Raw genomic sequence first — 15,416 nt, forward strand, 5'->3', positions numbered from 1 at the left:
TGATTCGGTTCACTTTAAATTTTCTATAGGAACCATGAAGCAAGGGTATGCTAAGAAATAGCGGCGTAATTCCTATGAGCGCATTATTCGTAATTTGTGTACTATGTGGCTATTCTTGTAAGTTACGTAAATGTTTTAGATAAGCTTGAGAAGATCTCCAGGATTTCTATAGATAAGTTGAGGATTTCTAGAGTCTTCCTAGGTAGACAGGAGAAGTCCATAAATAACAAATCTTTTTATTTATTCTATATAGACGATTCCTAAGCTTAAAGGTTCTTTTCATGGTATCAAAGTGGGTCTTGTGGTGAACTCTCTTTACTAGAGTAGCTTGTTTATCTATATTTCATCTTCATCCATGCTTCATTTTTTTCCTTCCTCTTCTCCTTATTCTCCTATTTCATTATTTTCTTCTTCCCCAATAAACTTTTCTCCCTTCAAAATCTCAATCTCTCTCTCTCTCTCTCTCTCTCTCTCTCTCTAAAGAAAATCCTTTTTTTTATATTTAAATTATTTAAATTGTGACCTATCTTATTAAGTCGAAATAGAAACAAAAAGAGATGCAGACCAATAGCTGGTAACCCTCTCATCACCAAAAAGAATGGACAATGCTAAAATACAAAAAGAGACCACTGCAAGTGGCTCAGAAGAAGGGAAAACCCCCCAAAAAAGGACAATTAGCCATTTCCTCTCCAGTTGTACATAATTTCTTCGGACTAGTATCCCATTGAACTCAAGAAGGGAGAATGTGCAAACTATTCTCTCTCACGAAAAGCATTTTTTATTGAAAGAGAACCTATTCCTTCTCTCATAAACTTCAAAAAATCCAACCCCAACACCAAACCTTCTTCTTGCAAAGAAAAGATGGCATTTTAAAAATCTCTCTCTCTCTCTCTCTCTCTCTCTCTCTCTCTCTCTCTCTCTCTCCATTTTCATAATTTCTTTCAAAGCCCTACCCCTTTTCTTGAAAGAGTGAAAAAGAAAATAAAATCTTTTCCTCATCCTTTAGAGAAAGGGGAGTCTAAAAACATCATCTTTTCTTTCTTCTCCTTTTCTCTCTCTTCTTGATTGACCATAAGCTCCTCAACCTTTTATATTTTCTTCCTTTTCTATTTCCTTTACTGGAAAGGTATTTCTTTTTCTATCATTTACAATAAAGAAGACCAACCCCTAAAGTTGTGGCCTTTGTTTGGTAGGTGGGTAGGAAAAGGGTGTTGACCATAGACAACCTCTAAAATAGATCCATGAACCATAATCCTCCCCAACATTTGTGTTATGTGCATGAGTGATGCCGAGTTGATTGGTCACCTATTCATCCATTGCCCTTTTGCTCAAAAGGTAGGGGGGTGCTTCCTTGTAATCTTCAACATGTCGTGGGTGATGTTGAAGTTTGTTGAAGAGTTCCTATGGGCTTGGCATGGCGTAGGGATAGGGAAGGAAGGAAAGGCAGTGTGATGTCTCTTCTAATTGGCAGTGTTGTGGGTGATTTGGGGGGAGTGAAATAATCGTTGTTTCCAGAATAGGAGTGGATCTTTGGAAGAGGTGGTGAGAAAGGTTAAGGTGGAAGTGGTGGGTTGGGCGTCTAGCTTGACAACTGTGGATGTTTGTAATCTCGTCTTTCTTTGAGATGTAATTTTGGATTGTATTCTTTTCCTGCCTAGCTTTTGCTTCAGTGTGTTCTATCAATACAATTTCATTACCCTTTCAAAAAAAAAAAAAAAAAAAAAAGAGCAAAAAAAGGAAAAAGAGAAAAAAGAGAAAAAAAGGAGGAGAAAATAAACTAGAAAATTTCAACCCACCAAATTTGGTGATTAATTGGAATCCAATCTTCATAATATTGCAAATAGGAGATAGTTGCAAGAGTTCCTTGCTAGATTGTGTGAATGTGTGTTTCAAAAATGATCAAATGATTTTCTACATGTCCACTATAACTTGCACCCAGTGTTTTAAATAGCGGTAGCGTGATGTGTAGCTCATAGACCTCTATAGCGTGTAGCGTAAGCTACACAATACTTCTATTTTTTAATTTAAAAATAGGACAAATATAATAAATAGTGAAAAAAAAGGAAAAAATAAAAAAAATGCCTAAAAGATTTATCAATTATAAGCATGTTCAAACAAGTTATTAGTTATCATTTATCAAAAGCCAATCCACATATATAAGCCAAATCAAATAATTATCACATCAATAACTTTCTAAGCAAACCACTTTAATTATTAATGTCTAATTGAAACCACAAGTCACAATTATGAAAAGAAATAAAAATCCCATAGGTTAAAAGTATCAAGTACAATACAAGTGTTACATTCCTCAACATTAGATACAAAGAAAATGTGAAAAAAAATAAAATAGTAAAAAAATACATTGTAGCTTACGCTACGGACGCTACACGCTACGTAGCTGTAGCGTATGCTACGACCCCTGTAGCGTACGCTACATGGGATTTACGCTATTTAAGACGCTACGTAGCGCTACAGCCACGCTACGCTACGTAGCGTACACTACCGCTACGCTATGGGTGCTATTTGAAACACTGCTTGCACCTTTACGAGGGTCAACGTGAAAGAGATCGGTTCAATCCTTTAGCCCTTAGAGGAGATGGGGTAGAAAATGCTGATTCCTTAAGTATTTCTTGACATCAAGTGATCATCATCTATGCCTCTTGCCTCATCCCTACTAATTGGGTTCCAGCTACATGAATCCTGTACGCCATTCCACTCTATAATTGACCATATTCCTTCACATCAAGTATTATTTAAATTTATTGATGTTGGTGATCTTTTAATTTTAAATTTCAAACTTTGAGAATTGTAGGATTTTCTTTTCCATGGTGCTGAGAACAATAAGGTCGAGGATGTTGACGAGGAGATGGTCCATGTGTATGAAGATTTTGTTAACGAACAAGAAGATTTTGCCATGTGTGTCAATGTAGCCAATAGGGTTGAAAATCAAGACGAAGTTGACTCTTTTCTATCCACAAGCGATGATGATATGGCTTAGAATTATTATGGCTTATGGCTATCTGAGAGTTTTGAGAATCTTTTATGATCATTTTGATGATTAGGTTAGCAAAGATCAAATTTCGAGCTAAAACTTTTTAGTTTAGATTTTATTGTCAACTTTGGAACTTCAATGGCGATAAAAGAAAAGGAAAAAGAAATATAGAATCACTTAGAATCCTGTACCCCATATGACACCGATTTAACATAATTTCAACAAAAAAATGGATCAGAAATTGAAAATGTTCACCGGATCGAACATGTGGGATATATCAGCACTACCTATGCATTTAATATCGCACTGGTGGGATACAAGTTATGTCGTGGGATATATCGGCCGATATCATCGATATTTAAAAGATTGATTATAGCTATACTGTGACAATGGGTTGCACTAGCAAAGAATGAAATAAGCACATTTTTCATAATGGTGCTAATCTCTCAAGTCTCAAGAAGCTAGTTGGGAACCATCTCACTCAGCGACACTCATTAAGAAGATATTTCAGGGATTTGGCTGGGAGTGCCTGGTTTCTAAGTCAATGCAGCTGATTGGCAAGAGAGGTAGGGTGAGGGAGGAAGGGAGCTAAGATGACCTTTTAAGATGATGGGGTTCAGATGACCTTTTCCAGCCATGGCGGGTCACGAATTAAAACAAGGCTGATGACTTTTCCTGCCATGGCAGGTCATGAATTCTAATAAGGCTGAAGTCAGGGCCTTGAGAGGGAAATTTTGAGAAATTTCTTGTCCTCCTGTTCAGGCCTGTTAATTATCAATGGTTACCCCATTAATGCCATTAGGTTGTCCTCATTTCTGGACCCGGAGCTGTGAGGACTTTCCTTCGTCATGAGTATTACAAAGTTGTCATGTCTTTTGTGAGGAAGGCCAAAGATTTGGCTGTTTCTTGCTAAAGGTGGTGTCTCTACTGGGTTGCTTCTTGTGAACTCGATAATAACCACTTTATTTGTATTTGCTGTTTTCATTTTCTTAATAAATTGTATTCCATCCAAAGAAAAAGAAACTTTCTGGAGTGTCAAGTGTTCGAATACACTTACCAGTATGAAATGTTTTGGCCGTTTGGCTGAAAAAAAATGAAAATTGGAATTAAGAACTTGTTCATATATGTTTTTCTCTTTCATTCTTTCTTTTCTTTCCTTATTTTTTTTTCTTCTGAATTTTCTATCAGATTTTCACATGGCCCCATTGGGCACACAAATGGACCTTGAAAGAGCAAAAAAATGACGTTTTGCGACCACAAGAAAGTGATGCCTCTCATGGTACTTTGGTTGAGATTTGAAGCGCAAACTGAACCCATGTGCAACATGATACCTTAGAAAGGAAAAAGATGGGCTATGGTGCATGTATTTATGTTTGATCGGACATGTATTGGCCGATACATGTTGGTCTTTAGGGTAGGTGGTAAGCATGAACCTTGTGTGTATTTCTCATAAAATTTTCTCCCAGGCATATTGACAGAAGAAGTCTGTATCAATATGACATTGGTCATTTGAAGAAACTGAATACAACCATTTATTGGGATTGGGAAGAGTGCTACAAAAGTGCATTCTCTTGTCCTGCCCTGCATTTGGCCTATTTATTCGGATTAGAAGCCCATATATCTTGAACTATTAAAAACGACTTCCTGTTAGGTTGATCGTTAGAATCAGCCCTACTTGCCCTTATGTAGCTTTGATATTCACTACTTGCCCATTGAAATGGTTTATACAAGATTTGCCCTAATTATGACCTGATAAGGTCTTGGAGATGTTACTGTTTGGCTTAATGTGTGGATTTACATTTGGCTATGGGTAAAAATTCCATAGATACACACCTTATGGCTATTGGGTTTTAATGCTATAAATTCAAATTTCTCTTGATGAAATTGTAATTTGTACTCTTCACTGTTTGAGTTGCAAACCTGTACATGATTTTAGGTGGCCATTATGCATACTAATATACTGGATTGAAAAGTGTTCTTAATTTGTTTATTCTAAATAATTCGACTGATACTTGGTTTAACGAGTTATAATCTGAGAAATGTGGTGATCTCCAAGAGTGATGCAGCTTATGGGATTTGGCTTGTCTGATATAGGTCCTTGGTTTCGTATGTCCAACATTTCCTACCCAGAAATATCAGATTCTCAACAAGCAGTTGAAGAACTTCGCAGTAATTAAATTTCTTTATAACCCCCTAAGTATTGAGTATTCTTTCATGTCCAAATTTGCAGGTTGCATACTTTGTATAATGTATACTGATTATATGTCTGTTTTAACAGTGGCAGAGTATTTCCGTTCTTTGGAATTCACGAAGGAGCCATCCAAAACTGATATAAGGGAGGTTCTAGATTTGCTTACCGTCTCTGAGCTACGTGAAATTTCAACTCTGGTGCTTTCAAAGGTTTGTGAGTTTAGCATATATCATCTTGTTGAAAATCTTTGATATTATGAAAATATCCTTCTTGTAAACAATTCAAATAAAAAATGAAAATACCCTTCTCTGAAAGGAAGACACTGACTTTTGTTTCTCTATCAAAGACATAGGTTGTAATGGCTGTCACGGCCTTTTTTTTTTTTTTTTTAAATCTGTTTCGGTCCCCATTACAAGCCATTTTTTCTGCAATGACTGTTTTGGCCCTGTAACGTGTAATGGTTACCACCACTACCATTACTAACTGTTTTGGCATACCATGAATCAATGTCTCCTACTCACTTACCTCTCTACTTATTATCACTTAATTCTAGTTTCTTTCACCTTTTTTTTTTCCTTTTTTGTGGATTATTTTGAGGGCTGTTGAATTGTATCGATTCCTCTAATGGATCTCCTCCTTTTTTTTTTTTGTTTTAAAATTTATTTATTAAAAAAAACTCTTTTGCTGCTTCAGAAAGGCATCCATTGTGCAAAAAAGGAGGAACTTGTTAGATGGCTATTTGCAGCATATGAAGATGGAATATGGTATTTGAGGGGTTTGCTTTTGGCCTCTTGTTATTTATGTCAAAGCCTTGCATACACTTTTATTGAGTTCGTGACCTTCCATTCTTTTTCATTTAACTATTGAATATGCAGCCCGTCACTACCAAACATGGTCTTAGAACAGACAGGCACCTGCATACAGATTACTTCCACTGCTGAGTTCCTTGTCTGGCGCATCCAGGTGAGTTCATGATTGTTTCTTTACCTGTAGTGGCACTCGGCTTTTCTTTTTCTCCATGAAATGTGGGAATTCAATTGTTTTGTTTGGTTTAAGGTCTGTTGTTTCTTCTCCAAGTGTTCACTGTTTTACTGCATTGCTGCAGAGACTCTTTTTCCTCAATGGAGAGCAGGATCTCTCATCCTTTCTATTAGTTGATTTGGGGCTGGTCAAGTATCCAGCTTATACCTGCAACATTTCACAACATGTTTTTGCAGATCGAAGTGACCTTGTTGCATATGAAGAGGTATAGTTCATTTCTATGCAGAGATACATAGGTCGTGTTATTGTCTTTGCCAATCATGCTAGTTGCCTGTTCTTAGGCCATTGAAGTGGCACAAGTGATGGACCAATCCCTTGATGTGAACAATATGGAAATGGTGATGAGATGCATCGAGATATCTGAAGGCTGCATGTCTGCCTCTTTGGAGAATGCAAGTTGTTCATCTATGGGGACATTCCTTTCACGTTTCTCAGCTTCATGGGTCTACTCAAAAGCAGTCACCTTGGGCATCTCTTTTTTTGAGCGTGAGCGCAGGTATGAAGTATTTTTGTCTATCACATGTTTTTGTTGCTTTATCTATTGGTTTCATTCACTTCACATTATTGAACTCTTCCACAAGGATCATTTAATAGCTGTGGGCACCTCAAGTTGGTTTTTTTTTTTTTTTTTCAAGCTAGTGCTGATTTGTGTCCCTACATGTACTGTAATGTGAGCAGTGTTCCAAATATCAGTGATATTATCGATAATATCTCTTATATGATCGGTATTCCCAGGGAAGGGATATCAAAACTGCTGGAAGTATAAAAATTTCCAAATATTGCCAATATTTTGGATAATATTAGAGATGCTTGGCGCTGTTATTGATATCAGTGATACTTTGGGAAAAATCCCTTATTGAAGTTCCCTAGTAGACGACATCATCGATAATATCCCTGATACTAGCGATACTTGTGATACTATCTATAATAGGAGGGGAACATCCATAAATAGCTGAAAATTGACAGGAAATTGAAAAACTTTTCAAAAATCCAAGAATTTCTCCGTTTCTTACTTTTTTTAAAGGAATTTCGTTCCTTAAGTTGATTTCGATAACTCTTGGGTTTTATTGAATAAAAGTTTGGATTTGGAAGGAAATCTTTACTTGAAACAACGATGAGCTAGAACTCAAATGTGAAAATCCATAGAAACTTCAATTTTCAAATGCTAGCATGAATTTTAATGGAAATCCATGTCTATGCATGATTCTCATACATTGACATGGATTTGTGATGAAAAATTAACATTAAAGTGAAAAATGGGGGAAATTGGGAAAATCCTAATTTTTTCATTGTAAAATGTGTTCACTGTTAATTAATGTGTAAATTTTATATATTAATGAGTACTGGCCAATATATTGATTGGCTACAAATTTTGTATGTTTATTTTATAATTATTTTTTCAACAATACATGGTTCGGTCCCTATGAAATGGAAATGTAGTATGTATAGTTGGTTTTTACAACATTTTGATTCCTACACATGTAAACATGTGTCTTTTAACATTTCTTAAAGTTTTACTAAAAAATTCCACCTTTTCCCCAACGTTTCTCTAATATTTCCCAGTTAGTGATATTTTTCTGAGTTTTAGTGATAATACTAATGCATGTTTCTATATCCCCGGTCGTTGATACATATAACGATACTTACACTCTAAACACTAAATGTGAGGTGTATAAAACCTTGTATAGGGATGTAGTCTCGCAACTAAATTGAAAGAGTAGAATTCAACATAGCTACCTACATCTTATCGATGATCAAACCATGAAACTTTCTTGAAACTAGATAATTAAGCCCAAGATGGATATGTAATGCAACACTTGTGAATAAACCCTATGATGAAGAGCAATGCATGCCCAAGAGAGGCAACACATGCCTAGAGGGAAGCAAGACATGCTATAAAACCCATCGAAATAAACTTCTATTATAATAGCCATCAGCTATTTATAAAAGAGTCTTTACATAAAGAAACCTAATATAACCATACTCATCATTTTAATAAACATTAAAATTATTAAAATATCCATGAAACCCATCCAAACAATACATGCTTTTTCATAAGTAGACCATAATGTTGGAAAGATAGGATGTACATAATGAAGGAAATGAAGATAGGATGTACATAATGTTGGAAAGATAGGATGTACATAATGAAGGAAATGAAGAAATTTGAGAAGAGTATTATATATTAGATTTGCGAGTTCGAGCCTTGACTTGATAGTGTATATCTTAAGAAAGATTTGTTGCCCCTTTTGGGATATTCCAACAAGTGCAAAACAAGGGTGATGACAAATTGTCTTTAGGATACAGTGAACTCACAGATTTGTAATTCAATATGAAGATTTGCACCTCTAAGTGTTGAATAGATCTCTAAGAGTTGATACTGATATGCCCCGCAAAAACGTTCTCAAAAGGGCAATTACAATATGGCAAAGATGAGCGTGCAAGGTTATGGATGGCTTGATCTAGGAATGTTCTTGTATCTTTGGACTATAATGTCCCGGATATATAAAACTTATAGGGACACGGTGTCCTTCCTTCTTGGATAGATACTCTTGTGCCTCTTCAGGACATCCACACACTCATTCACATACAACATACTTCCCATGAATGGACATGTCCTTTGTTGTTGTAGATATTTTTGTTCTTTTGAACAAAGTTGGTTAAACAATAGTAAAAGACACATGTAACTACCCCCTAGATCCTAATCAACCCATCCACCACCATGCGTACGACAGGTGACATTGTGCCACGTGCACAACTATGTGTCAAGCTGATGTAGAGCGGGTCGCGGACAGTTTCATGGCCAAGATGGATCAGAAAAGGCCCGGTCGACGACAGAAGTGATCCGGACCATCGGACCTTAGATCGGGCGTATCTCGCAATCCGGAATGAGTTAGCTGACGTAAAATATATGATTTTGGGGTAGAACGAGCTACTTTAGCCAACCAACCCACCTTTAACGGCGGCGGCTTTCGAAGTAGCGCAACGAGAGAATCAGCAAGCCATGCAAGGGCTGCAGGCTTCCATCGACCGCATAGCGGATCTCTTGGCGGAAAACCTAAGGCAACTCCGTGTTCCTGGTGTCAATCCTCCACCCCCAATTAATCGCCCTGATCGCAGGATAGTACCGACAGTGCATCCAAGGGTCATTCCTGAGGAAGGGGGCTCCAGTGAGGAGGAAATCGACGACATACTCTTCCAACATCCCAGACATGGCGGTGATCGAGTAGATCGAACAGATCGAGAATTCAAGATGAGGGTTGATATTCCTAGCTTCAATGGCCAATTACACATTGAGGATTTCCTCGATTGGCTTTCTGAAGTTGAGCGATTTTTTGACTATATGGACATCCCTGAAGTAAAGAAGGTCAAGCTTGTGGCCTATAAGTTGAAAGGAGGAGCTTCAGCTTGGTGGGAACAACTGCAACTCGCGCGAACCAGGCAGACGAAAGCACCAATCCGCACCTGGCAGCGGATGAAGCAGCTACTACGTGCCCGATTCCTCCTAGCGATTACGATCGGTATTATTCCAACAATACCAAAATTGTCGGGGTAGTCGGTCGGTGAGAGAATACGCAGAAGAATTTTACCTCCGACGCGTAACGATTTGGTCGAGACTGAATCGCAGCAAGTCGCCCGATTCAACGGTGGATTGCGTATGGCTATCCAGGATCGGGTCCAGATGCAGTCCGTCTGGACGATGAATGATGCGATCAAGTTGGCTACTCGTGCAGAAGTGCAACTTGAACGTCCTAACACACGGACCTATCCTACTGCAAGGATTCTTGTGGCAGGTCTGCCCCAAGGAACTGCATAGCCTAAAGGGAAGGAGCCCGTAGGAGCACGCACTCAACCTCCTACGTTTGAGAACCGAGATCAGGGAAGTGGGCAAGCTAGACCCCAAAGGGGCGTATCGACTGCTGCTGGTCCAAGTAGAATCCCGAACCCCTATGCTCGGCCAAGGCCCGATAACTGCATCGTTGTGGCCAACCGGGCCACCTATCAAATACTTGTCCCCAGCGAAAAGTGGCAAACCTCGCCATCAATGATGGTAGTGCTGATAACGCTTATGAAGATCCAGATATTGAAGAACAGGAGCATACCACCGAGGACGAAGCAGATGATTCAGGTTGGGTTCAGCAAGATCACGGCGAGTCGCTTGTCGTGAGGCGACTTTTATATGCGCCAAGAAAAGAAGTGCATCCACAGCGGCATAACATCTTCCGCACTAGGTGTACGGTGAATCGAAAGGTTTGCGACGTGATCATTGATAGTGGGAGTAGCGAGAACATCGTTTCCAAGGTCATGGTGGAAAAATTGCAATTGAAAACGGAGCGTCATCCCTCTCCATATACAATCGGTTGGATCAAGAAGGTCAGCGAAACAAAGGTAACTGAACGGTGCACCATATCCTTTTCAATTGGCAAACATTATAAGGATGAAGTAGTATGCGATGTGGTCGACATGGAAGCATGTCACATACTACTCGGTCGGCCCTGGCAATCTGACCGTGATGCCACTCATAAAGGGCGAGATAATATATATATCTTCGTCAAGGACGGCCGAAAGACCATATTGGCCCCTATGGATCCAGAGGGACCACCTGAAACTTCTAAAGTGGAGGGCCGTTTTCTCTTAACCATATGGGACTTCGTGGAAGAATCAAAGGAAACAGGACAGACTTATGCATTAATTGTAAAAGGGGAAGAACTCGAGCCTACCAACATCCCTGAAAAACTAAGGCCCCTGCTACATGAATTCAAAGAAATTTGGCCCGATGACCTTCCCGATGGGTTATCCCCATGCGAGATATCCAACACCATATCGACTTTGTCCCTGGGTCCAATTTACCGAATCGTCCCCATTATCGAATGAGTCCGAATGAGTGCGAGATTCTGCAGGGACAAGTAGAGGAGTTGATCCGTAAGGGTCTTATTCGGGAGAGCATGAGTCCATGTGCTGTACCAGCTCTATTAACTCCAAAGAAAGATGGGAGTTGGCGCATGTGTGTTGATAGAGCCATCAACAAAATCACCATAAAATACAGGTTTCCTATACCACGGTTGGACGATATGCTGAACATGCTAGAGGGTGCAAAAATATTCTCTAAATTGGACCTAAGGAGCGGCTACCATCAGATTCGAATACGGTCGGGTGATGAGTGGAAAACAGCCTTTAAAACGAAGGAAGGATTATACGAATGGATGGTCATGCCCTTCGGGCTTTCGAATGCGCCTAGCACATTTATGAGATTGATGAACCAAGTTCTGAAACCTTTCATTGGGCGGTTCGTTGTGGTTTACTTCGATGATATTTTGATATACAATCAAGACGAAACCACCCATATGGAACACCTCAAGAAGGTCCTTCAAGTGCTCACTAAAAATAAAGTGTATCTCAATTTAAAAAGTGCGCTTCATGATCGATAGCCTATTGTTTCGGTTTTGTCGTCACATCCATGGGCATTCGGGTGGATGAGGAAAAGGTGAAGGCAATCGGAGATGGCCGGTTCCTACAAATATTCACGAAGTGCGAAGTTTTCATGGGTGGCAACATTCTATCGTCGGTTCGTGAAAAATTTCGATACCATTATATCACCAATCACAGATTGCATGAAGAAAGGACAGTTTCAATGGACTGACGAAGCCGACAGGAGCTTTGCCAAAATCAAGCGCAGATTATCTACGACCCCGGTTCTTGTACTTCCCAACTTCGACAAACTATTTGAAGTCGAATGTGATGCCTCATATGTCGGAATTGGAGGAGTTTTGTCTCAAGAAGGTAGGCCGGTAGCCTTCTACAGCGAGAAACTTAGCGATGCACGTAAGAAGTGGTCTACATATGAGATCGAGTTATACGCGGTGGTCCAGGCACTGCGACACTGGCGACATTATTTGATTTAAAGGGAATTCATACTTTACACGGACCATCAAGCTCTCAAATTCATTAATAGTCAAGCTAACATTAACCGTGTGCATGCTAGGTGGATCTCGTTTTTGCAGGAATTCACGTTCGTACTAAAACATAAGTCAGGGCAACAGAACAAGGTAGCTGATGCACTGAGTCGCCGCGCAACTTTGTTAGTCACCATGAGCAATGAGGTTGTCGGGTTCGAGCGCCTCAAAGACATATATGCCGATGACGACGACTTCAAGGACGCATGGGTTAGATGCCAAGAAGGTCACCCCGGTGACTTACATATGCAAGACGGGTTCCTTTTCAAGGGAAATCGATTGTGCATCCCAAACAGTTCGCTAAGGGAACAGATAATCCAAGAGCTACATGGAGGTGGCCTCAGTGGACACCTTGGGCAAGACAAGACGCGAGCTCTTGTGGAAGAACGGTATTACTGGCCACAATTGGTACTGATGTGGGAAAGACAGTCCAACATTGTTATATTTGTCAGACCTCTAAGGGGCAATCTCATAATACAGGCCTTTACACTCCGTTACCCGTGCCTGACGGCCCTTGGGAGGATTTATCTATGGACTTCGTGCTTGGTCTCCCACGAACACAACGCGGCATGGATTCGGTGTTCGTGGTAGTAGATCGTTTCTCCAAGATGGCGCACTTTATTCCATGCAAGAAGACTCTCGATGCAACACACGTGGCGAATCTATTCTTCAGAGAAATTGTGCGGCTACATGGGGTTCCCAAGACTATTACTTCTGACCGTGACACGAAGTTCATAAGCCACTTTTGGCGGACTTTGTGGACTCGATTCGATACACGACTTCAGTTCAGCAGCGCCTACCACCCACAGACTGATGGTCAAACTGAGGTTGTGAATCGCACGTTGGGAAACCTCCTTCGATGTATTTCAGGAGAAAAACCGAAGCAGTGGGATTTGGCTTTGTCTCAAGCGGAGTTTGCATTCAACAACATGGTGAACCGCTCGACAGGGAAATCCCCGTTCCAAGTTATTTATGGACGAGTCCCTCGCCACACACTAGACTTGGTCCCTCTGCCCAAGCTCCCAGGCATGAGCATTGCAGCGGAACATATGGCTGACAAGATCATGGGCATTCATGCAGAAGTACAATCCAAGTTACATGCCTCGAACGAAAAATACAAGGAGCAAGCCGACAAGCATCGGCGACAAAAAGTGTTCGAGGTGGGTGACCAAGTAATGGTCCATCTGCGCAAAGAACGATTTCCGACCGGAACGTACAACAAGTTGAAGAATAAAAAGATTGGACCGGTACCAATCATCCGAAAGATCAATGACAACGCTTATGTTGTTGATCTTCCAGATGACATGGCGATCTCACGGACTTTCAACGTCGCGGACTTGTTCGAGTATCATGAACCAGCACATGATGAGAACTCGAGGACGAGTTCTTTTGAAGTGGAGGGGACTGATGTAGAGCGGGTCGCGGACAGTTTCATGGCCAAGATGGATCGAGGAAGGCCTGACAGAAGTGATCCGGACCGTCGGACCTTAGATCGGGCGTATCTCACAATCCGGAATGAGTTATCAGGCGTAAAATATATAACTTTGGGGTAGAACGAGCTACTTTAGCCAACCAACCCAGCTACGCTGGTTGCGCAAGCCGGATTTGCAAAATACCTCTGGATCGACGGTCGTTTCCTGTTTTAATTTCGTTTTTACTATAAATAGTAAGTTTTAGTTTGATTATAACTCTTCATCCGTTGGGCTTTAGGAGTTGCGCCCAACGTGAAAAGAGCTTAGAATAATTAGGGGAACGGTTTGGTGAAGCCAAATAGGACACTTACTATTTTTGGCCGAAAACCTTGCGCACTAGTAGACATCACGACCGTCTATAAATAGTAAGTTTACTATTTATAGTAAGTCGCGGATTCTAGGAGTTTGAGTTGTAGTTTGATTATGATTTCTTTCCCATTGCTTGATACCCTTATTTAAAGGGTTGTGAACTCGATTTTAATCATTCATCAATCAATTTCGATTTTATTAGAATTTATTTCTATTTTCTGCTTTTCTTTCCTCGTGGATTCGAGAAGTCTCTGTGAGGAGTCCAGAGAAGTTCCGTGGATTCGGAATAGTTATCCTCTTGAGGAAGACGGTGCTCGACCTCACGTCCTCCCCTGCGTCACAAGCACACTCAACCAATACTATGGCTAGAACCTTAAACACCAGTGGGTTAAACCTCTATTTAGACCATGGTTCATTCCCTAAGTATATCGTGGCTTAGATGGTTTTGGCCCAAGTACTAGAAAGATTAGGCTTTTTAGGCTCCTTGTGATGATGTGTTCATGCAAAGTGCAAAGTGCAAAGTGCATCTAATAAAGTGGCAAAAAGCGTTCAAGTGGTATGAAGATGACCTTTTCGAGGTTTGTCAAAAGGGTGGAATAATAGTGGGGGAAGAGGTCGAGGAAAAGCCGTAGTCGCAAGAAACAGGGAACCACGATTTACGGGCAGCGGTTCTCTAAGGGGATCCTCTAAGGAAGGCCGGTCCCGTTCCAAAGTGGGAGCCCCTTTTCAATCTAAAGAATCAGATGAAGGGAAAGCAGTTAATGAAGATGACATAAATGATGGCGAATGGCTCGAGGTATAGGGAAGGAGACGGTTAGGGAATAGGGAAGAGGACCTAGCTCCTGCTCCCCTCATCGAGCTGCCGACCGTCTTCGTGAAAGGATATCCAATAAGTTGGATGCCTATTAACTTCTTTAGGGTTTTTAGCCGAGCAGGGGAAGTTGTAGATGTGGTTATCCGTAGGGTCTGTGGACTAGAGAACCTCGTGGCTTTGCTTTTGTTCGGATGAAATCTGAGGGAGAGCGGGTGCGTGCAATGAATCTGCTAGATGGTAAGAGTTCTGGGGGACAGAGGATGTCAGTCTGAAGGGCTAGGTTAGGGTTGGACATTGTGAATAGGGAAGAAGCCCAGAAGGCCAAGTGATGGGGACATCAGAGGACCTACTCGGGTGTACTAGAGACGGAGACGACCACCCACATCAGCGCAACTTTCTTTATGGATGGGAGAGGAGTTTCAGATGCGGCCCACCGGGCTATTTTGAAGACCCCACATGCATTGACGTGCATCAGGAAGACTCCACTTTGGGATGATGCATGTAGGTTGCTTAGGAGACCATTTTAGTTATAGGATTTCTATACATGCTGATCCGACTGTTGGTTCTTGTCAATTAGGCCATCAGGTTATCAGATCTTTTAGATCTGGGCCCATTGGACTTTGATCTTGTGTTCTTTATATAT

General features: G+C 40.6%; 1 protein-coding gene across 2 annotated transcripts in view; it reads left to right on the forward strand.

Annotated features, from left to right (window-relative positions):
- LOC131246425 (fanconi-associated nuclease 1 homolog) overlaps positions 1-15,416 on the forward strand; it is a 76,028-nt gene that overhangs the window by 29,314 nt on the left and 31,298 nt on the right. For both annotated transcript variants that reach the window (XM_058246544.1, XM_058246543.1), the window contains 6 exons: positions 5,087-5,161; positions 5,271-5,392; positions 5,877-5,947; positions 6,059-6,146; positions 6,289-6,429; positions 6,506-6,720. In XM_058246544.1, coding sequence (XP_058102527.1) covers positions 5,087-5,161; positions 5,271-5,392; positions 5,877-5,947; positions 6,059-6,146; positions 6,289-6,429; positions 6,506-6,720 — 712 coding nt within the window. The remainder of the gene's footprint in view (positions 1-5,086; positions 5,162-5,270; positions 5,393-5,876; positions 5,948-6,058; positions 6,147-6,288; positions 6,430-6,505; positions 6,721-15,416) is intronic.

The sequence above is a fragment of the Magnolia sinica genome, chromosome 5, assembly GCF_029962835.1.
Source record: "Magnolia sinica isolate HGM2019 chromosome 5, MsV1, whole genome shotgun sequence".
In the NCBI taxonomy this organism is placed as follows: Eukaryota; Viridiplantae; Streptophyta; class Magnoliopsida; order Magnoliales; family Magnoliaceae; genus Magnolia; species Magnolia sinica.